We start from the raw sequence: 24,057 nt of genomic DNA, 5'->3' as shown, positions 1-24,057 counted from the left end.
CCCGAAATGATACTGGTGATTTCACAGCCAGAGAGGAAAGTTGTGACTATTTTATGTGTCGAAGTGCGGTTTCGACCAGTGGGTGGATTGATCCTGACTATCATAGTTCTATAAATAGTAATTCATACGTAGTTCCTGTATCTGTGAGTAATTTTTCAAATTGCGAAATAGTGTTAAATCATATTTCACCAACTGACCATATATTTCCAAGTTGTGCCGATTCGAGTCCGATCACAGTTTCAGCAAACAAAAAAATATATAATTTTCTAAAGTTTTTATCATATAATATATCTGGCTTTAATAACAAATCATGTTTCCCGGATTTTTTAAAATTTGTATTAAGTTTTGATTTATTTTTTTTTGGCGGAAACATGGCTAACTAGTGAATTTAAAATGATTCTAGGATTTTCAAATTATACTATTATACAAGAAGCTGCAGTTAGGGAAAGTAATACGGGCCGACCTAGTGGTGGTATGCTATTAGGTTTAAAACAAGATGTAATAAAAAATTTCAAGCTCCTATTTAGATCCAGATTCTCTTTAATAATTCAGTTAAACCTCGGCGCAATTAACTATCTACTTGCCGTAAATTATTTTCCCCCTTCAAACAACTATGACGGTGATTTTGTAAATTTTTAAAATATATTTGCTCAATTTTGCGAAAATTTTGAATACGTGATATTAATGGGCGATTTTAATGCTCGTGTGGGAACTAAACTCCAATTTCCAATGTTGCAATTAGATGAGATAATAGATCGCCGTTCTTTAGACAAGCGAACTGATAGACGGGGTGAAACTTTGTATGATTTTGCAATAACAAACAATTTGATTCTCCTAAACGGTTGCTTACCCTCTGATCATAAGGGTGAATTCACATACCTGGGGCACAACGGTGCGAGTGTAATTGATTTGATGTTTGTTTCCGAGATTCTCTATACCCAATCGGTGATCGATTTTGAGGTGGGTGATGATCCTGCTTCTGATCACATGCCGGTTTGGATGTCATTTTTCGACCCCCGTGAAATATCTAATCAGAGGCTTATTAGATGTTCTGTAGAAAAAGCTCGATGGATTGAGAGCTCACGGATGGAATTTTGTCAAAATCTTAATACGAATTTGATGGAGATGTCTGAATCAGATTTTATAAACGATCCCTAACTTTTCACCACTGCTTTAATCAATTCGGATAAAAATTCTGGAATGATCAAAACAACTCGACTGTCTGGTTCTAATACGAGTGGTTTTAATCCTAAATGGTATGATGACGAATGTCGTGCGTCAAAAATTGAAATGCGTAAAACACTTCGTAAACTAAAAAAAGATTATTCTGTATTACTCTCGTTACAATATCGCGCTCTGCGTAATAAACACAAAAAAAATTGTGAACAAAAGAGAATGGAATTATTTTGCAAATTTGAATGAGATGCTCATAAATAGCCGAGATTCAAAAACATTTTGGTCACTCTTGGCTAGTCAAAACAAAAATCCCCTTGTTCCGAATAGTATATCAAAACAAGATTGGTTAGATCCCATCTTAGATATTATGATTTCACCTTCCGAACTAAATACAGCTCTAACAAATCTTAAAATTAACAAAGCACATGGAGTGGATCTCATAGTAAATGAATTTCTGATCAATCTAACCCCCATTGGTATAAATTTACTGCTCAAAATTTTTAATAATTTTCTAGAAAAAACCTATGTCTCAAAAGATTGGCTTGAAGTCATGGTGCTGCCGATCTATAAAAAAGGTGATCGCTCTCTACCATCCAACTACCGACCGATATCATTAGTATCTTGTCAGTTTAAATTGTTCACGTCTATTTTGAATAATAGATTGACAAAATGGCTACAGACAAATAAGCTCATTCCGGAAGAGCAAGCTGGTTTTAGAAAAAATTACAGCATAGACCAATTTGACAGCATAGACCATGGGATCCTTTTTTACGTCTTAAGTAGATTTGGTTTGAGTTCTCGCTTCGTAAATTTGATCAAAGATATTTATCGCAAAGCTTCACTAACAATAAGTACTGATCTTGGTTCTACTGATAAAATTTATATTCAAAAAGAACTTCTGCAGGGAGAAATATTAAGCCCAACCTTTTTTTCTTTATACATTGTAGAACTTATAAGCCGTTTCAATAACTCTGACATTTCTCCTATTCAACTTAGTTCAACAACCTCAATTCATTCTCTATTTTTTGCTGATGATTTAGTAATTTTGGGGGACTCGCCAATAAATTTACAAAGAAAAATAAATATACTTGATAGGTTTTGTGAGGAATTTCGGTTAAAAATAAATGTTGATAAAACCAAGGTCATGGTATTTAGACGCGCTGGTAAATTGAAAAATGCCGAGAAGTGGAGATTACGGAATACCCCACTTGAAATAGTAAATAATTATACATATTTGGGTGTACCGTTTTCGTCATCCGGTTCGTTCACACTTGCAAAAACTAGATTTGTGGCAAAGGCAAAATTGGCTATCCAAAACGCTTGGCCAATTTTTTTAAAGGCAAAAATTTCATCCATAAATGTCGCTATGAAACTCTTCCGTTCAATAATATTGTCCGTGCTGACATACACAGCACCAGTCTGGTCGGCAGACTATATTGATGATCTGGAACATATTTTTTCTTTTTTCGTAAAAAAATTATTGCAAATATCACCAAATACACCCCGATACATGATTCGGTTGAATTGGGTCAACCTCGAGTGGCAATTACACTGAAAAAACTTATTAAATTTTATGGACGAATCTTATCTATGAATAGCTCAAGATTTCCCAGGTTATGTTTCTTTAAACTTTTGAACAACTTGTTGGGCTCACACGGAAACTCCAAAATTAACTGGTTAAATTCCATTTTCAAAATTTTTGACAATACTGGCTTCAGCTACCTCAAAATGGTTGAAGATGCCACTGTTCTCAAACAACACCTCCCATTTATAATTCACACGCTGATATCACAGAGTATTCAATTAGACATGTGATTCCTACAAACATGCTATGGTTCTGTTTTTTACCGCACTATTAAAAATGTTTTTGGAGCGGAGGATTACCTTTTGAGCACATCTGGGATTTTGTTCAAAAGAATATTAATTCAATTGCATTTTGGTAGCAATTCTATTAGGATAAACGACAATTTTTTAATTGTAAATTCCAATAGTAACTGTACATACTGCGATTTAAATCAGCTGGAAACGTGGAATCATGTGTTTCTTTACTGCCCTACTTTTGAGAACTACAGAAGAAAATATTTTAAACATGTGTTACGCCCTTCCCTCGAACAAATACTAACATTGAGAAATGTCGATATACGTGATGTATATAATTTCCTTATTAATGTAGCCAAACATCGATCACTGTACAGTGAATAAGCCTTTTTCCGGTCAATATAAAATTACAAGTCTAGTACTTGGATATAGACTTTGTATGTGTTTCTTGTATAACTAATTATTTTATTTACTTTTTTTTTTCACCTTTTTTTAACGATACTAGTTGTTTCATGTTGAGATACTTGGTGATTGCTTCAGGTTTGCTTATGTTAATGTTGTTATTGTAATGTAAATTGTGCATGTAAATTTTGTGTTGCTACCCACTTTGAAATTGGCTTATTGCCAAATCAATAAAGTAAGTCTAAGTCTAATCAGCTTAAGTTCAGGAAGGGAGAAGTCATATATAACTAACCTCCTTTGCTTCTATGATCACGTGACAAAGGCTTTGAGTAAGGGCAAAAATGTAGATGTTGTTTAACTTGATTTTCAGAAGGCGTTCGATCGGGTCCAACATGGTAAACTCTTGAAGCGTTTACACGAAATTGGAATTGGGGGCAACTTGCTGAATTAGATAGAACCATGGTTAAGGATTCTATACTGAAACCACTCTCGCGTATTTCATACTAAAACCACTCTCTCATATATTTATTAAAGGGATTTTTCCAAATAAAATAGGGATTTTCCACACAAGTTAAAGCATAGGGAATAAAATCCTTACTCAAAAATTGAAGTCAAATAAAATAAGGATTTTACACGTATGGGAATAAAATCCCTACGCAAAAAACAAGTGAAATTGGAGGCCAAAACCTCAATGGCGATCTAAAAAATATATATTCTGTTCAATCAGAAACGATGTGAACAAACATTCTATCCGAATGATCCAAAATCATCGGAAGCTGAAGGAAAAAAAAAAACACTGACTTTTTGTGAGGCTTGATGTTTTTTGATTTCACATGGGTGGTTATGTCAGTCTTTCCACCATGACCGATGTTTATATCCTTAACACAACTTGTACAAAAATAAAAAGTCAGCCTTTTTCTGGAACGTTTGATGAAAGGAAATTCATCGGAATAAGTACCTTTAAAATAAATTAAATATTTTTTGCTTATGTTATTGCATGTACGTTTTGAACTTTGCACTTCCAAGTTTTTCAGATCAAATATAGATCCCCAATACTTATCTAACCTTTGATAACTCACCTATATATCTTCACACTGCAGAGAAATCCATTCATCCAGGGGTATCTGTAGGACAAACAACTTGCAGTAGCTTTGAAACAATGTACTTAATACATGATAATGAAGAGTTTTTCAGTCGGAAAACGGGTTGCAAACACTTCATTTTTTCCAGAATGGTGTTCTCAAAGGGTAAAACTTTGAGCAAGTGCTTGACGATCTAGCACCTAATAGAAATTTTTTGTTGAGAACATTCCCCCAACTCAGCAAGATTGGATTCTATTTCAGCACCAACAACCACATTTCCTCCCAGTTCTCACTGCTTTCTATAGCTAAATTCTGAAGCTCAGCAATTCTAACATTCTGAATATGTTCAGATTTCAGGAAACTCGCCATAATTTTTCTAACAAGAGCTCCTAGCTTGTCATAAAAAATGTGTACGAGGACTCCTCTTTCTGAAATAATGTCAGAAAGCCATTGAAAAGTTCCTATGCTTCTTTCAGAAACAAAGTTTTTACCAAAACACTTTTATCTGAAAGGACTTCCCGGATTTGATGCACTTGAGACGAGTCTGATCTGGACTCCTTACTTCTGAAAAACTTCAATGCCTCAATCTGCTCAATAAATCAAAAAAAACAAATCAATGTTGAATTATCTTTTCCATTAACACTCTGGAGTTTTCCTTCATTAATTCCAAAATTATCTTTCATTAATGCTGTAATTATCGCTTTCATTTATTTTGGAACTGAAATTACCTCTTTCATTAAAACTAGAATTTTTTTAAATTAATGCTGAATTACCTCTTTTGTTAATTTTTGAATTATCTTTCATTAATGCTGGAATTATCGCTTTTATTAATTTTGGAACTACCACTTTCTTCAATGTTGAAATTCTTTCATTAGTTCTGAAATTATCTTTTATTAATTCTGGAATTATTACTTTCATTAATTTTGGAATTACATAGCTGCCAACTTTTGAAAATGAAAATTAGGGAGATTTTCACACAGACCCGTATTTTATAGTAAAACCACCCACTTATAAATACAAAAGGGATTTTTTCAAATAAAATATGGATTTCCCACACATAAAAGTTAAAGCATAGGGAATAAAATCCCTAAGCAAAAAACAAGTGAAATTGGAGGCAAAAACTTCAATGGTGATCTAAAATATATATATTATGTTCAATCAGAAACGATGTGAACAAACATTCTGCGCAAATGACCCTAAAGTCATCGGAAGATGAAGGGAAAAAACATCAATTTTTGAAGAACACTGACTTTTTGTGACACTTGCTTGACGTTTTTTATGATTTCACATGGGTGATAATGTCAGTCTTTCCACCATGATCATTGTTTATGTCCTTAACACAACTTGTACAAAAAAGAAAAAGTCGGCCTTTTTCTGGAACGTTTTATGAAAGGAAATTCATCAGAATAAGTATCTTTAAAATTGATTAAATATTTTTTTGCTTATCAGTATTCATGTTTTGTTATCGCACATATGTAACTGCAACGAAAGAGGAAGTTTTAACCACATGCGCGTCACTATAATCTTCAATCATTATCCAGGACTACTGGCTACTAAGCTGTTTCCCTGCACAATAAGACAAACAACTTTTCTTGTTAACATCAGCGGGTTTGCAAAAAGGGGGTTAACAGCGGGTTAACTTCCTTAAAAAAGGATTTTAACATTATTATCCTATTTACGGTGTGTGACGTCATTTCGAAAAAGGAAAAAGAAACAGGCAAAAGACTTTTTGCTCAACAAGAAATTCCTTAGGGATTGTTTTCAGAAGCGGGGATTTTTTTTTATGAAGTAGGGAATTTTTAGGGAGAATTATGGATTTTTTATGATCTTTGTAAGAATTTGGGAGATTTAAGAACTTTTCGGGAGGTCCAGAGATGAAGCTAAAATTCGGGACACTCCCGGAAAATTTGGGAGACTTGGCAGCTATGCAAGGGGACCGAAGTATGGATTGGTAAGGGACAATGCGAGGTTATGGTGTCACAGGGAATTTTTTATCTAATAAGGTTGTTAATAAATGGAATAGCTTATCCCCAGAAGTAGTAAATTCTAACACAATTGACACATTTCAAAAGAAATATGATACACGTTGGGATAAATCGAGAAGCTATCTATACTTAGAATAAGACAACCATAAGTATTCTTATGGTCATTGTATATAATATTTCATCACATATATATATTGTTTGTAATTGCATTTTTAATTGGGTTGCTGTGTTTTTGAAATATATGACATCCATATTTATTATAGACATCTTTTCTCATCCACCTAGTTGGGCATTTTACTGTTTTGGCATTGTCAGGAGTGGAAAATGAAAATTTTATTTTTGTAGCAGAATTTATCAGTTTTGTAGCACTTTAAAATTTTGGTAGTAAATAAAATACACAGTTTTATATACATATATGCAGTAGCATACGTAGGATTGCACTTTTTACTTCAAAAAAGTGTTATCTCAGCTCAGAAGAAGGGGTGTGTCTCCCCCCCCCCCCCACCACAAGGTACAAAATACATAGAAATTTCATCTAGAAGAAATACTTTTTAATTTTTAAATAATAAAAAAATTTCGAGAGACTTCTTTTGATATTTATATTTTTACATTGTCTACAATATCAACAAATGAGAGGCTAACACACATGGTATTACAGATTTTAGACATAATTCGAAAATGAGTGTTTTTAGATTTAGCTCGTAGACCTGGTAATTAAAAAAAAAATCACTAAAGGAGATACTTAAAACTCACTAGAAAAGTAATTATTTTTCTTGTTTTTGCAGCTGATGCAAGTCCAAGTTATGCTTTTGTTCTCTTCAGTTTCAACATTTTTGAACGTTTGATCTTGCTTCTTTCACCAGAATTTACCCATTTCATATTTAAAATGATGTGTTTCTTTTTGAGTTCACCCTTGATCATTGCCTCAGTTAGATTCAACATACTTTGAGATGACTTCTTTTCCTTAGTCATTTTTATAAATTCTCAGAAATTCAAATATAGTGATTAAAAACTATTAAATTGTTTGATAAAAAAATATTAAAAAGCAATTAAAACTTGAATTATTTTCAAGTTAAATACAAATACAACACCACAACAGGCAAAATGCCCAGCGAGGTGGCTGAGAAAAGATGCCTATAACAAATATTAAACAACTTTATTTATGATTGATTTACAATTTTTTTTTTATTTCTATAGTTTGATTACAATTAAACTATAGAAATAAAAACTGTATGATGATTAAACTATTAGATATTTATAATGCAATGATTCTATTTTCACAAAAAATTCAATCCAAGTACATCTGTTTTCATTATCTATTTTCACTGATTTGTGATTACTCTATGTGTATTTTATTTTTAAGCATCTTTAACAGATTTCCAGTCTGTCGTTTTGTTTCCATGTTTTCTATTATTCATTTTCTACTTTTCATTCTCTTCATATGCTATTTCTGTTTACATCATTCACCAGCATGTTTAGTGTTCAATGGAAAATAGTTTCCAGATGAGCATTAATCAAATTCGCTTGGTCTAGACCATGTTCATGGTTGGTTGGAATAAAAAGATAATTCGTGTAAGTTTTGTGCTTGTTATGCATTCAAGTGCTGCCATCTACCTTCCAAATCAAAAATGAGAATGAAAATGAAAATTTTTTCTGCAAATTTCAAACTATGGCTGTATTGGATGGAATCATTTTCAGAGAAACCATTGTAATTTCTGATTCATTTCATCTAGTTGGAACAGAACTCAGGTAGTATACAATAAATATGTGTAAGTTTATAAAGTAAGTGAATATAAAGCCCAGTATAAGAGCTTTAATGACTGAACTGCCTATGTTATTTTTCACCATACTACTTATGGCATATACAAATCTGAGTTTTCCCCAGTTAATTTTACTCATGCTGCTTATATGTCGGAGAGGCACCAAAATGATGTCTTGCCCAGGTGAAAATTCTGTCTCAAGCCTTGCCTGCTCCTTCACATGACTGCACAGGAGCTATTATATATATTTTTTAATAAACAGACCTGTGACGAATTGTGACCCGGGTGTACTTAAAACCACATTCCTAGATGTGGAAGCCCCTATACCTGTTGGCATAACTGCTCTATCTCAAAGCAATGTAGCCTGAGTGGGATGACCGTTAAAAAAAGAGGACAGGTCCAGGATGATTTATTTCATAGGTTTGTTAGATCATCTCATATTTTATGATACAAACCAATGTTTCTCATAGTATTCAGATCTTGGAAGGGGTGATTGCCATCCTCTAAAACTGTGTCTGTTTTGGAATCAGCTATAAACTGTAGATCCCAATACAATTACTCCTGGTATGCAGAATATGATAATGATGTGACAAAAATTGTCACTGTAGCTGTGAGGGATGCCAGCTTGTTATCTTATTATTTTCATTATCAGAGTGTCTACCACATCCCTAAAGAAAAGTTTTATGAATTTTTTTTTTTACCTCAGCTTGTCTGCCTAAATAAGCTTTGCTGAAATCTGTTTGTTACTAAATTAAAAACATTACATAAAAAAGCTATGGTCGGTGGAAAACTATGTATCATAATTCTTATATAGACATTTCCCACTTGTAACATTTTTAGTTGAGATTTTTGAAAAACATTATAAGCAGGATTCACTGCATATATCAACAGCGCCACAACTAGCCATTCCTGCACAAGAATTTGCATTTAGGCTCCTTTTGCGGGTGCATCAGTTGCACCTGCCTAGTTACGGCACTGTATATCAATATTAATTTCCAAAATTTAATTTTTTTGACTTGAACACGGATTTAGTTAGTAACCGGATTTAACAAACGTTTTTGTGAAAAAGAGCTTTGTTATAAGCAGGTTCGACCCTATAGGAAAAAGTAGCCTAAATTCGCACATTTCGCTAAATTACTGTCATACTATTCGTCAAAAAATCACCAAACTGAGTAGGATGTTAAGTACTGTATGTTTAAAGATATGATTATTAACCAGGTTATTAACCAAGCTGGATAAAAAATTCCTTTCGCAAAAAAGCGAAAATGGTGAGAAAAGCTTTAGCAAAATGTTAATGTAATGATTGATGGTTGGATGTCTACACATTTCATACCTCCTGTACGCATTTTGGCGAAACTGGCTACTACTTCTTTTGCATTCTACGATTTTCTTTCGCATTTTGCGAGAAATGCGACAGTAGCTTAAACTCAGTTATTACCACTTTATATCTTACTTCATATTTGAATGGTATCATGAAAACCAAAAAGGTGAAATTGATCCAACTTGGGAGATTAGTTTCTGAAGTTGGGCCAGCTGTTGAAAAAGTTTAAAATCAATATCTTTAAACTTTGCTCTAACAAAAATACATTATAAAGTAAATACATTACAAGTTCATGAATAATGAAAAATTCTTAAGGGAAAAAAATAACTGTAAAGTAGAATAAAATATTTATTATGAAGAAATTAGAAAATCCACAATACGATTTTTCTAAAAATTTTATTATCACAAAAATACAACTAAAATTATTTAAAATTTATGAGAAAAAATATTGAAGAAGGGAAATATTAAGAAATTGAACACGAAAAATATTTAAAAAAAAGAAAAAAAACATTAAAAAACAAAAATTTCAAATGTAAGAATTTTGAGAGAGAAAATTTCTAGCTTGATTATTTCAATGAATTTCAAATTAAAATCGATTCCAAAAAACGTATAAGATTGTCATCACTTTGTCTGTCCACGCTTTCAGTAGTTTGTCAATTTAATCTTTTACTGCCGAAATGTCAGGCACAGCACGAGGAAAATGAATGAGTTTACTTTATTAGATTTTCTCATGTACAACAATTCTATATTGCCTCCCAAACTCTTACCTTTGATGACTTCTCCAACACAGAAAATATTTCTTCCTTTTTCCATCTTTCAAGACAACTACGATACAGTCATTTACTTTTAATTTATTCTTATCAAGTCTTTCATTCCGAAGCAATCTGCATCTCTTGAAGGTAAACACCATTAGCTTCAAATTCTCCTGAACTAGAAGAACAATCGTGATCAATGATTGCCTTCTTATTTTTCTTCACGGTAATGTTCCTATTGTTTTTCAAAATCAGCTTTTTAAATTTACTTCTTTTGCATTTGTTTTGCTGCAGCTGTTCTTTGTATGGAATGTTTGTTAGCCCCGTTACTTCTTGTGGTTTCAAAAAGGACTGCTCTTACCCTGTTATACAACTGTGGTATTCAAACCCCATGCTCCACTGGCGGCTGAGCCAATCTGGCACTTCCCATTTATGCCGCAAATCATTTAGTATGTGTTTGTTAACTAATTTTTCTAAAAGGTCAATTTCTCCATTGAAACACCTCATTCACAAGGCATCCCAAGAGGGTGTGGAGATCTCTTCTGAACAGCACGTTGCAAGGCATCCCAGATATGTTCAATAATGTTCATGTCTGGGGATTTAGGGGGCCAGCGGAAGTGTCTTAAGTCAGAAGAGTGTTCCTGGAGCCACTTTGTAGCAATTTTGGATGTGTGGGGGTGTTGCATTGTCCTGCTGAAATTGTCCAAGTCGGTCGGAATGCACAATAGACATGAATGGGTGCAGGTGATCAGACAGGATGCTTACGTACCTGTCACCTGTAAGAGTCGTATCTAGACGTATCAGGGGTCCCATATCACGCCCCATACCATCACAGAGCCTCCACCAGCTTGAACAGTCCCCTGTTGACATGTCGGGTCCATGGATTCATGAGGTTGTCTCCATACCCGTACACGCTCGAATCAATTGGAACCGAGACTCGTCAGACCAGGCAATGTGTTTCCAGTCCTCAACAATCCAATGTCGGTGTTGTCGGGCCCAGGCGAGGCGTAAAGCTTTGTGTCATGCAGTCATCAAGGGTGACACGAGTGGGCCTTCGGCTCCGAAAGCCCATATCGATGATGTTTCGTTGAATGGTTCGCACGCTGACACTTGTGGATGGCCCAGCATTGAAATCTGCAGCAATTTGCGGAAGGGTTGCACGTCTGTCACGTTTAATGATTCTCGTCAGTCGTCCCGTTCTTGCATGATCTTTTTCCTGCCGCAGCGATGCCGTAGATTTAATTTTTTACCGGATTCCCGATATTCATAGTATACTCGTGAAATGGTCGTACATGAAAATCCAAATTTCATCGCTACCTCGGAGATGCTATGTCCTATCTCTCGTGCGCCGACTATAACACCACGTTCAAACTCACTTAAATCTTGATAACCTGCCATTGTAGCAGCAGTAACCGATCTAACAACTATGCCAGACACTTGTTGTGTTATATAGGCGTTGCCGACCGCAGCGCCGTACTCTGATTGGTTCCATATCTCTTTATTTGCATACGCATGCCTGTACCAGTTTTTTTGGCTCTTCAGTTTAATTATAACAGTATGTATTAAAATCAGATGACTACTTTGTTTAGATTCCTATTATCTTTGTCATTTTCAATCGCATCCTCTTGTATAGGCCCTAGGGCCAACAATATTGCATAAATAAATAAATTTGACTGGTCCAAACAGGGCAACATTGACTGGTCCAATTTAAGAAACAGCCATTTTGCAAGTAGCAGCTCTTTACAAATGACCATAAAGATATATTTTAATTGCTTATTAGTAAGAATACAATCAAAGGGTTAGGAAATATACAGTAAATATATAAATAGCTGTAATAAAGACAATGTGCAATCATACCAAGACAAAATGCAACTGGTAATATCAAAAATGTGCTATGCACACTTCTTCAGTTGCGTTGGGCTCTGGTATCAAGTAAATGTACTAATCAATTCCTATTTCTGAGAACAAGAGGTGGTCCAAATTTGGCTACTTCCCCCATATACCCTATCTTCAATATTTTTAAAAGTAAATTAGGAATTCTATGGTAGAAAATTAATACAAAATGGTACTTACTGGTAAGTAAAATAACCAATGATGATAAGTAGTTGAATTCCCATAAAGATGAAGAAATATGTTGATGTAAGGCAGTTGTTTTGCACAGTAGGACAAGCCTGAGTGTAAAAGAGAAAATAAAAACCTTCAGCATCTCACTTTCCAAGAAAGTTGTAACAATGTTATTGAATGAAACTGCATAGAAAAATAAATAACTGATTTAATAATGTTGTTCTGGATAATGTCTCTCACACAATTCCTTGAAATGAACGAAGGAGGAAACAAAATGCAGGATGTCCGATTTATTTAGAGCAGCTTGTTACATGTATTCACAAGCAGATATTTCACTATACACACTAAACAGACAGAACCTGACAGACGGCTTCTCGAACATACATAACAGTTTATCATTTCTCTCAACTACAACAACAGTTTCTCTTTGCCGTGCGCCCCTTTATAGGCAAAAGAGAAAAAGTGCTATTAATCTCTAAGTTTCATTGCCGCACAACATCTTTCACGTATCAACAGCAAGTCTTTGTGTAATGACATCATAGAACATCAACGCTGGCATCAGGCTCATGATTTGGTTATGCTCTAGATTTTGGTTTTATTGGCACAAAAACCAATTAGGTCAGGCTGCGCCAAAACAAATTACCAATATCAAGTTTGTCACTAACTCGCGTGATTTACAGGAAAATACATTTTTGTTTGTATATAAGGTAATCACTATTTACAGGTGAAAATGTCATAATAAATGAGGGATAATCACATAATTTTCATAACACTGCTCCCTCTTTCAGAATTGTTCGTCCCAAGAAATCTTGTCTTCAAATTGCCAGTTGCATTCGATCACTTACTTTAGTAAAGAAGTGAACCACCTTGCACTTTGATAACAGTGTTGAAGTGGACCACCTTGCACTTTGATAACAGTGTTGAAGTGGACCACCTTGCACTTTGATAAGTGTCCTTTGAATCTAAACGCGAGTTTTCGATAACGATTCTAGGATGTCCAGGGAGATTCTCTTGAACACTCACCAACATTGTAGCATTTTGTAGGTCCTTTGCACGTGCGCATATGTCGCAATTCTTGCACTACTTTTCCACACTGGTCCTTTACTTGTCCCAATAGAATCATACACTGACCTTCTGAAGAGTCGTGGTTAAGCCAGAGCTGGCCACTGGTCTGGCTTCCATGCAACTCTTTCAAAACTTTTCACATGATCTCTTGGTGGGATGAGTTGCCACCTGAACGTCTTCCATCCTCAGACTCCTATTTGTGGTACTGTATGCCATCTCTCATCTCCAGGAAATCCTATAGTTCCCAGTATCTTTTGGTCATCAGACTGGAAGAGGAGACATCTTGCCATGTTGGTTCATTCCTGGTGAAACCCTTTAAGTCCATTATTGGTTGTATGTCAGGGTCTTCTAGCTGAACCTTCCAGGCATTCTCGTGGCTCCAAGGATAGTCACGTGAGAAGTTAGCTGTTTTACTATAAGGTTCACAGGTCCATACTTCTCTTCTACAATGACGACAGTTCTGTGGACAGTCTTCTCAACAGGGTGTCAACATCTCAATGTGCTGTTTCGTTATGAAGCTGGATCTTCCTCTCCATGCCATCTTAGGCCCTCCTCACACAGGTAAACTAAAATCGAATCCAAGTTGAGTTGACTTGAACGAGTCGAGTTGTCTGTTCTCCCTCACTTGGCGCTACTAAAAATATATTCAAAGCCCGGGAAATTGTGTGTGTGTGAGTAAAAACAGCACAGCCTATAGTTCTCCTTCTTATTTTCCGGTACCATTTTGTTAACCGGAATAGGAAAAAAATCGAAATTTATTTATTTATTTATATTTAAATAAAAATCGTTACAAAGAAATAAGTGAAATAGTTTCTATTATAAAAGTGAAATTACTACAGAATTTCAGCTCACAGGTACACAATACACAATTTCTTTATTCAAAATGATATTTTGAAATGAAAATAAAATGGCAAAATTATATAACTTTTTAGTATAATTTCATTTGCTTTGAGTGATTTCAATGGAAAAAAAAAATTTCAATAAAATGTCTGTTTTCCCTCAATAAGTATGCCTCTCGGTACGTATATGTTGGATTGATTATTACTATATAAGTTATTGTTTATTAGTTAAAGTACTGGCACGTAGGATTTTGAGTAGTCTCATTATATGAAACGGCGATCCCAGAATACTCCCACACGCAGATGTGTGTGTACGTGACCTAAATTACAGACATTCCAGGCAAGGGGGAAAATCAGGGACCATCCCTATACGACAGGTGCTTATTTTGGTACATGTTGTGAAAGTAGACGGTATTTTGAAAATTTATGGAGGATTATCCATCTTCTTTTGAAATTCCCCCGGGGGAGGGTGTGCCCATGTGTTTACCACAGACCCGTCATCTGGGAGGGGGGGAGATCAGGGGGCTATTGATTCCCCCCCCTTTCCAAAGTGCACTAGAAATGGTGTATATATACATACAGTGAGTATATGTTCTTTGACCCCCTCCCCCCCAGAAAAAGTTGAAATGACAGGGCTGGTTTACTATTTCATTCAGTGGCGTCATAGCCGGAGGAGCTCAAGCACCCACGGTAATTTGTGGCATGGATCCGAGCATCCCCAGAATTGATTCAGAAATTAGAATTTCCAATATAAACTAAAGACGAGCACCCACAGTTTCGAAACAATTCCAACGCCCCTGATTTTATTATAATTTCAAAAGAGTATCAATTTAAATAAAGAAATCGTATTTACCGGTGTGCTGAAATTTGTCAAAATTTCATATCCTTTCAACTGATAATTTATTACATATAATATATATACTCTGGATTACTTTCCAATTTACTCGAATGACGAAAATATGAAGGAATGCTAGATGCGTTTCTTAGTTTCTTCAACAAAAGTTGGCGGCGACTAGCATGCCAGTCGCCAAGTGATTGAGTCGCGTTCTATATTTCGTTGCCAATACGCCAATTTCCTTGTGTGAGGGCGTCTATTGAAATATGCGTACTGGTTTTCTGGAAACGGTTTCTCTTATCAGTTGCTGAACTTTAGTTTCCCCGTGTGAGGAGGGCCTTACTCTTGCAAGAGAACAGTTATCTCATCATCGCTCACGAATGCATAGGGGATGAACGTTTTTTCCACTTTTGTGTCCATCCCTTCCGTGGAAGAAATTCATCACGACTACACCTGAGTAGAGCAATGTGTTCCTTTGAAGTGTGTGACTGGTCATTCCTCATGTACAAGGAAAATCAATGTTTGTTCAGGAAGTCCAGTCCGATGATACATGGGTCGTTTATGCCAGCCACTAAGACATTGTGTCAGTAGGTGACAGTGGCGAACGTCGCTGAAACTTCCAATTTTCCACGCAGTCATTTTCTCTCCCATGACTGTGTGTAGCATCAACGATGGTGGTAAGTAAAAAAGTCGTTGCTGGAATTTTTGAGCCAGGTCTGTTCTGACGATGCTCACGTTGGCTCCAGTGTCTATGACCATCCAACATGGAAGTTCATTAATTTTGCCCCTCAAGTAAAGTCCATGGTCTCCATCATGCAGCTGTGAGGTGGCACACTCTGCATGGAGCATCTCCCATGCAGGGCTGCCCTCATTGGACATGGGGCCCCGATTCAAAAATAATAGCGGGACCAGAGTTGTCTTAATAATTTAAGGGGCCTCTTAGCCCCGATTTTATATATTCTGCGGGAAAAAGAATCAGCATCCAAAAATCCAAACATTACTACAAAATATATCGGGATGCTGAAAAATATTCATACAAAAAAAATATAGACACAGTTAAATGTAAATTAATCAAAAAAAAAAATTAATGAAAATTTCAAGCTGGAGAAAATTTTAAATTGATGAAAGAAATAATTTCAAACTAGGAACTACCAATGAAAGAAACTGTCTGAGAACTAATGCAAATTTGGATGAGATGAATCAAAAATAAGAAAAGTATAAGTGACAGCGATATATAATTCCAGCCACCACATGAAAATTCAGAATAAATGAAAGCAATAATTCCAGATATTTAGAGAGAAATATGTATTCAACCGACATTCGAGGGACGCGGCTTCGAGTCCCGGTAGAGGCAGAGATGAAATTTTTCCAAAAATCAGTATCTCTACAAAATTAGCCAGTTTTTTTTGTATATCTTGTAATAATTCCAGAATTGACAAAAAGTTAGAATTCCAGAAATTATGGAAGTTTTGCATTTATTAAAGAAACAATTCCAGAATTTTGGTTGAAATTTGGAATTCATGAAAGAAATTATTCCAGAATTGATGAAAATTAAGAATTTATGAACAATATTATTACAGTAGGCGCAGGGCCCTCAAAAATGTGGGGCCTGTGTAACATAAGGGGTCCACCAGTTACTGATGGGAAGTCCCGCGGATCACCAGCGGGGGTTCTGCGCGAGATCATCATCAAACTCAAAATATAATTGTGCGATATTAAATTGTGATAAATGTTTTTATATATAATTATACAAGAAAGATGTACAATGTTTTACCTTCAAATTAAATTTGATCCGAAAATATTGAAAGTGCTAAGTTTTTTTAACAGAATGTAAAATCAATCAGAAGGGAATTTATCGATTGATTTATTAGTAAATATATAAATGCGTGCCTTCAACAGTTAATTAAAGCGGATCCTCTCTTATAAAGTTTTTTAAAAAACAGTCATAAATAACGTAAATAGGAAAAACCCTCGAACGGGAAATCCGAATGAGAATTACTTATTGTTAGGACGAAGAAAATAAATTGTACTAAGTGGAAAAAAGTTCTAAATGGGAGAAACGTTATAAGCGGGATCAACTGTATATTTGTTGTAAATTTATTACATGTGCGAAATTCCATACGTTAAATTCTCAATGCTAATGAGCTTCTTTGCAAGCTTTTCCTACTAGTAGACAATGAAAGTAAATTAACCTTTGGATAGAACATATATTTTTAAAAATGAATTGTACTTGATTCACAGATTCCTTCTCCTACTCAGAACATGGTCCACAGCTCAGTCTCAACGAAGAAATATAAGCAGGTGATCAAAGACCTGGGGCATGCTGGAAAAAAATTCATGGAGATACCAGTGAATTATGGGAGGGGGGGGGCATATTTCTTTTCAAGGTAAATTTTTTTTCAGAGGGACCCACTTTCATTCAAAGAGGCCCAAGATTTTTTGAATATCCCAGGACCTAGGTAAATTAGAGTACAGCGGCATCTCTGTGAGCATCTGCAGAAGACGTTGACTCATGAATTTTCTTCTCGAGCTCAAGTATCCCTTTTGAGATATTCTTGTTGGCAGCATTCGCCTGTTCAGTGAAAGGAATTCATAATCTCTTGGGAGAAATCTTTCTTTACGGTGTTGATCATTCCATCCACTCTACTTTCGATAGCAGCAATGTTTTCCTTCACTCTGGCAATGGCTGGTTGAGGCGATGTCCTTTTTCACTTCGGTAATAGAGGTGGTGATGCCTCCCTTTATGCTGCCGACGTCTTCTTTCACTTCAGCGATAGAGTTGATGACATCGCCCTTGACTTTGATGATGGTAATGGCTACGCTGATGATCTCTATCTTGTCATTCATGGCGCCGAAGGATTTATTCATTACATCCACAATGCTTGACTTCATCTGTCTCACCAGAGATATCAGCTGCTGCAGTTGTTCTTTAATCTTGTCCATGTCTATTTTTCTCTCCTCACCATTCAAGTCTTGATTTTTCCCAATTCTGACACCAAATTGCTCTAGATAAATTTCTCACAAGCACTCAAGATAGTAAAGCACGAAACAATTTGCAGGATGCCACAGATTCGGGGCTTCAACTCAAAAAATTAGAAAAAAGGAAAACTAAAAAAATAGGGTGATGCCTTCCCCCCAGACAACCATAGCATAATTTAAAAAAAAAAAAAAACCCTAAAAAACTCATTTTTATTTTACAAAAAAAAAAAAATAATATCATAGCACTATTTCAATATTCTAATAAGATTGGCTTAAGCCAAAGTAAAATGATAGAAATAACTTGGTAACAAAACAATTTTAGGCCAAAACAGGGTGCTATATAGTAACCACAGATAATTCTTTTCTGTTCTCATTGTTTAGTGATGCGACTACATCGATTACGAACGAGAACATAACTGACACTTTAATAATAAACATCCGGCCTAGACATATGCTGCCATAACAACTGAAACGACATTCGAATGCCATACTGTTGCCATTCCGCGACTCGTTATAATAATAATGATAGTACATTAATAATATCTTCAACATCTTCCTCCCTTTAGGAGAAAACCATAAGTTTCTTACAATTTATGAGAATAAGTCAGCCTGGATGGAGGCTTTACCAGGCGACCCGATCTTGTGACCGTATAAGATCCATTATCCCAGGTTGTCTGTGATGACGGGCCTGCTACCTGTTTCTATGGTGTTGGAACCTGGAATTGGGGTGATACCTCATCCTTGGTTGTTGGAGATTTAGGACCACTTCCGTCTGGCTTGTACTCAGGCTCTTGCATCTCAGGTAGAGATGTCATATTGTCTTGGTGGTGACAGGCTGGCTGTGAAGCTGTTTGCTTAATTTCCATATCTTGTTGGACACGTGGTTTAATGAATTGTCTGCTTCTTCTCAACGTGGAGTCCTCATTTGTACGGATCTCATGAGACCTGTGCTTAACGAGCTCTGCATAAGTATTCGAATCTCGGATTCCGACAACAATTATATCTCTGAGTAGCGAGTTCATACATTTGTCGCAATAACCGCATACTTTAATCTGGCTTCTAAGAGCCGCCAAGAAGTTATCGAACGACTCACCTTCATTTTGGCTTCTTTTATTGAAGAGGGCTCTCTCGTAAGTCTCGTTCGCCTGGCCGATCGTGAAAGCTTCGAACTTCTCCAAGATCTCGGACACCTTTCGATCATCTTCGTCGGACACGAAATACAGACCATCGTAGAGTCGCATGGCGTCGCCATCTAAGCACGAGAGAAAAAGTGCTACTCGATATGGTTCCGGCTGGTCGTCCAGTTGACAGAGGGTGAGGTAGTTGCTCCATCTCCGGCAAAATAACTTCCAATTCGATGCAGGTTCTTCTCCGAATGTGAGACTTGGTAGCTGCAAACCATGGACAGGCGACGGCCATCGGCTGATGGTTTCACGCTGGTGCTACTTCGTTCATGCTGCAGCAATTCGGCTTCTTCCTTGCTCTGAGATGGAGTTACAACACCGCTGCCACCATGTTTAGTGATGTGAGTACATCGATTACGAACGAGAACATAATTGACACTTTATTAATAAACATCCGGCCTAGACATATGTTGCCATAACAACCGAAACCACATTCGAATGCCATACTATTGCCATTCCGCGACTCGTTATAATAATAATGATGGTACATTAATAACATCTTCAACACTCATAATATAAATTACATTTTTTTGAGGAATCGTTTAAAATCTGTCAACTCCTTCCCTCAATGCACAGCAAATTACGAAGATGTGTTCGTTTTCCCACAATGATGCTTCTTCAAGACGACTTTCAAAAGCATAGTGCAAAATATGTAAATTACAAGGTCCAATTTAAATAAATCAAGACCATCCAGGTGGTTTTACTGCATTGTCCATTCTTTTTTTAAAGGGATTTGTTTACATTTTACTGTTTCAGTGTAATCGTTTTTGACCAATGAAGCACTCGTGTATCTTGAAAGCCTATTTAGTGTTGTGTCTGATTTTTCAGTACTGCCATCTATATTTCAGAAGTGAAGCGAGTGAAGTGTTATGACTGAATTACATTTGTACTGTTTGTAGGTCGGCTGCGAGACTTTTTAAAGGGAAGATCAGCTCTCATTTGCGTCTCTAAGTTGGGAACCACAGAAAAACCTTAAAAATGATACACTTTCTGCTTTGGAAGAATTATTAATTGCAATCTACAACATTTTTAATATTTGACAATATATTGATGATTCCCTGCTCAAAATCAATTTCATCAATTTTTTGATAGGATTTGGTGGAAAGGTAGGACATTTTATTAAAAAGTATGAAAATTAGAACAAGTGGGAGTCCTGCAGATTTTTTTAGAACAGCTATTTAACATGTATTCACAAGCAGAGATTTCATTATACATGTTGAACAGAAAACAGAGCTCCTGATAGACTGCTTCTTAAATGTACACAAGAGTTTGTCCTCTCAACTATAACAGCAGTTTTCCCCATAGGCGCGCCCTTTTATAGGAAAAAAGAAAAACGCTACATCAATCTCAAACTTTCTCAGCGACACATGATCTTTTTCATATCATCAGTAACTGTCTTCACATAATAGAACGCCAGTGCTGTTGCCAAGCTTGTCACCAACTTTGTGCTATGTGCAAGAAAATGCATTTTCTGTTTTACATAAGATAATCACTATTTAGACACAAAAAATAATTAAATAATAATAATAATAATAAATGATAAATAAGGACTATTTACGTAGCTTTTGTAGAAAAAAAAAAACAGGTTTTAACTCAGAGGTTTTTTTAACATGTTTTAAAGACAATTTTTTTACTGGTTCAAGTCTTTGGCCCTGCAACGAAGAACTATCTTTGGAACATTGTGGTCTGAAACTGCAAACAAATGAAGCCTTTCGGGGGGGGGGGGGAACGTAATTGTACTTCATATACATTCCTCTGTGGATTCTCTACTGCTTTAGTATATGCCAGAATTTGTTGTGTGTTAGGGTAAATGTGATTAATCGGTTATTATCAGGACTCCCACTCAAAAAATTAGAAAAAGACTGGGCCCCCACCTCAGAAAGTAATCATACCAAACTGAAAAACCTCGAAAATGTTTTATTTCCAAAAGATTAAAAAAAAAATTCTATCCTATAAGATTGACTCCAGCGAAAGCAAAATAAGTTGGTAACAAAAAGAACCAATCAGTGTAATAGCACTACAGATAATTTCTTTGTCTCTCCTCACAAAATAAAATAAATTTTTTTCCTCAAGGAGTCTTCCAAAGCCAAGTCGGTCAACTCTCTTTAGCAAAGCGCAGAAAATTATGAAGACATGTGAGTTTTGTAAGGACACTCCTTCGAAACCACTTCCATAAGTACAGCTCAAAATGTATAAAGTACCAGATTCAATGTGAATACGTCAAGTTGAACGGGATGGTTTTACTGTGCTGTCCATCTTTTTAAAGGGGATATGTTTACTTTTACTGTTCAATGCCAGCAAGATCATTTCTGACAAATGAAACCCTTTCATTTCTAGCTCTTTGCAGAGCTTTGTATACATTGTTTATGCCTCTGCATGCCTTAAAAATACAGAAGACAATGGAATGCTATTGGGTAGCATCAGAATCTCCAAATCTAGAACAGGCCTATGTATCAAACTGCTTTGTTATGTAAACTGTTGTTTCACCTATACACAAAATGTGCACCATAATTTTGAACGATGAATGTTAGTTGCTGTATAATGAATAGTCCAAGACAATGAAGTAGTAAATACAAAACTATTTCTTTCTATCCATATAGAAGTTTGTAATCATTACTCAAAACAGACACAAAATGAGTTGTTGAACCCTCAAATTAAACAAAAGAAAAATAAATCACACGGCCCACATACAGCCCTAAATAACCTGAAAAAATGCTACAACTTCTGTTTTGGCTGAATCATTAATTGCAATCTACTACATTTTTATTATTTGCTAATATATCAATGATTCCCTCTTCAATTAAAAACAGTTATACAAATTTTGTTGACAGGATTTGGTAAAATACACTGCTCAAAACAATTAGGGGAGCAAGCAAAAAAGTGAAGAAAACCGTGCGAGACAGCCACGTATTGGCATACAATGAATAGTACACGCGTATCAATGCGCAATTCAGAAAAAAGACGTAAAAAAATTTGGAATTAAGCTTTAATTCTTTGAAAATATGGAAAAAACATGAAAAGATGATTTAGGGCAACAATTTGGTTACATGTAAACGATAAAAAAAGTACTGTTTAGACATGATGCATGAGTTTTAATAGGGCGTGTGGTCTCCTCGAACAGCTAAGACTGCTGCACACCTGTTTGCGATGAGGTTATCGATCAGACTTTGGGGAATACTATTCCACTCCTCAAGAAGTGCAATCTGCAAGTCTCGGACAGTAACAGGCGGCCTTGGTAGCGCAGCAATGCGTCGTCCGAGCATGTTTGGGACATGCTCGATTGGATTCAGGTCAGGAGAGCACGCTGGCCATTCCATACACTGTATTGTTTCAGCTTCGAGCATGTTCTCCACCAGACGAGCTCTATGCGGTCGGGCATTATCATCCTGGAAAACAAAGGAATCTCCAATGGCTCCAGCGTAAGGGATGACATGAGGTCGCAGTATTTCGTCTGCATACCTTCGGGCCGTCAAAGTGGCATTCCGAATGATATGCAGGTCCGTACGTCCGCCTATGCTGATTCCACCCCATACCATCCAACCAGCTCGTCTGTATTGTGACCTTTCACGAACGAATGCTGGGTTATTTCGAGTGCCCCTGTCCCTCCATACCAGAACACCTCGGGTGTCACACTCCAGACTGAATCGGGACTCGTCTGTAAACATCACTTGGCTCCAATCATGTTGCTCCCAATCTCGATGTTCAGCAGCCCATCTTCTTCGGGCCGCACGGTGGCGTGGGGTCAACGGAATGCAGACCATTGGCCTACGTGCATAGAGCCCTCCCTCATGAAGCCGACTACGTACTGTTTGGCTGGACACCCTTCGTCCTGTTGCCAAGAGCAACCGTCTTTGCAGCTGCGTAGCATTCTATGTTTTGTTTCGACGGGCTGTTTCTTGGTATCGATTCCACAGCCTTGCAACAACATTTCTGGCGACTCCAACAGTGTCTGCGACACTACGTTGTATTTGCCCGGATTCCAGTCTGCCTATAACACGCCATGCCATGGATTCCGGTAAATCACGTTGTTGAGACATCAAGTCACCTTGTCTCAAAAAAAAATACTGTGCAATCGAATTTCACAGTTACAGCAGTAAAACAGACGTTTCTGCAACATCCCGATTTCTGCCCTTATCTCCTTTTTCTGGTTTTTGACGTCATGAACTTTGATTTGCATATGAAGTTTTCTTCTTCCGTTTTCTGCTAGGCTTTAAATTATGGATGATTCATTTTATGTTACTTATCGGTATACATCTTTGCGTAATTTTGTTAAAACCATGTGCTCCCCTAATTGGTTTGAGCAGTGTAGTAGGAAAAGTAGAACAAAACCTAGAAAATATGACATTTTACAAAAAAATATAAAAAGTAAGACATGTGAGAGCCATGTATTATGCATAATATAACCAGATTTATCACATTTACCGTAACATACATATAGGTAGCCATAACCTTATGTTGTTAGAGTTATACTTGTTTTGTTTTACACTGGTGCTGCACCTGTCTTCTATATTATATACTAGGGATGTTTATTCTGAAGAGCAATCTTTCGAAAGCCTCAAAAACACACTAGTCATTTTTCACAGAAAAAATTGAGACATAAAGCCTTCTCTTGCCATACTGGTCAGAGATGATCATTCATCCTGCTCTGAAAAATTGCCCATGACAAGATTCACTATGAATACCACAACATGTGAAATCACCAGCCACACTGCTGCATTTTTGCAATTCTGAAGAGAACCGTAAACTATGGATGACACTAGACACAACATATGAGCGATCATTGCTAATGATTATT

At 36.2% G+C, this 24,057-nt stretch overlaps 1 protein-coding gene across 1 annotated transcript in view; it reads right to left on the bottom strand.

The window, feature by feature from the left end:
- The window catches only part of ergic53 (lectin, mannose binding protein ergic53), a 199,172-nt gene that overhangs the window by 12,473 nt on the left and 162,642 nt on the right, over positions 1 to 24,057 (bottom strand). The window contains exon 14 of the mRNA XM_089236553.1: positions 12,370 to 12,467. Coding sequence (XP_089092679.1) covers positions 12,370 to 12,467 — 98 coding nt within the window. The remainder of the gene's footprint in view (positions 1 to 12,369; positions 12,468 to 24,057) is intronic.

Source organism: Pholcus phalangioides, unplaced genomic scaffold, assembly GCF_987345545.1.
Source record: "Pholcus phalangioides strain wild (caught in Gottingen) unplaced genomic scaffold, Ppha-v1.0 ptg000009l_1, whole genome shotgun sequence".
Classification (NCBI taxonomy): Eukaryota; Metazoa; Arthropoda; class Arachnida; order Araneae; family Pholcidae; genus Pholcus; species Pholcus phalangioides.
Note: the sequence above shows the minus strand (reverse complement) of the source record. Positions and strands in the feature narration are given on the sequence as shown.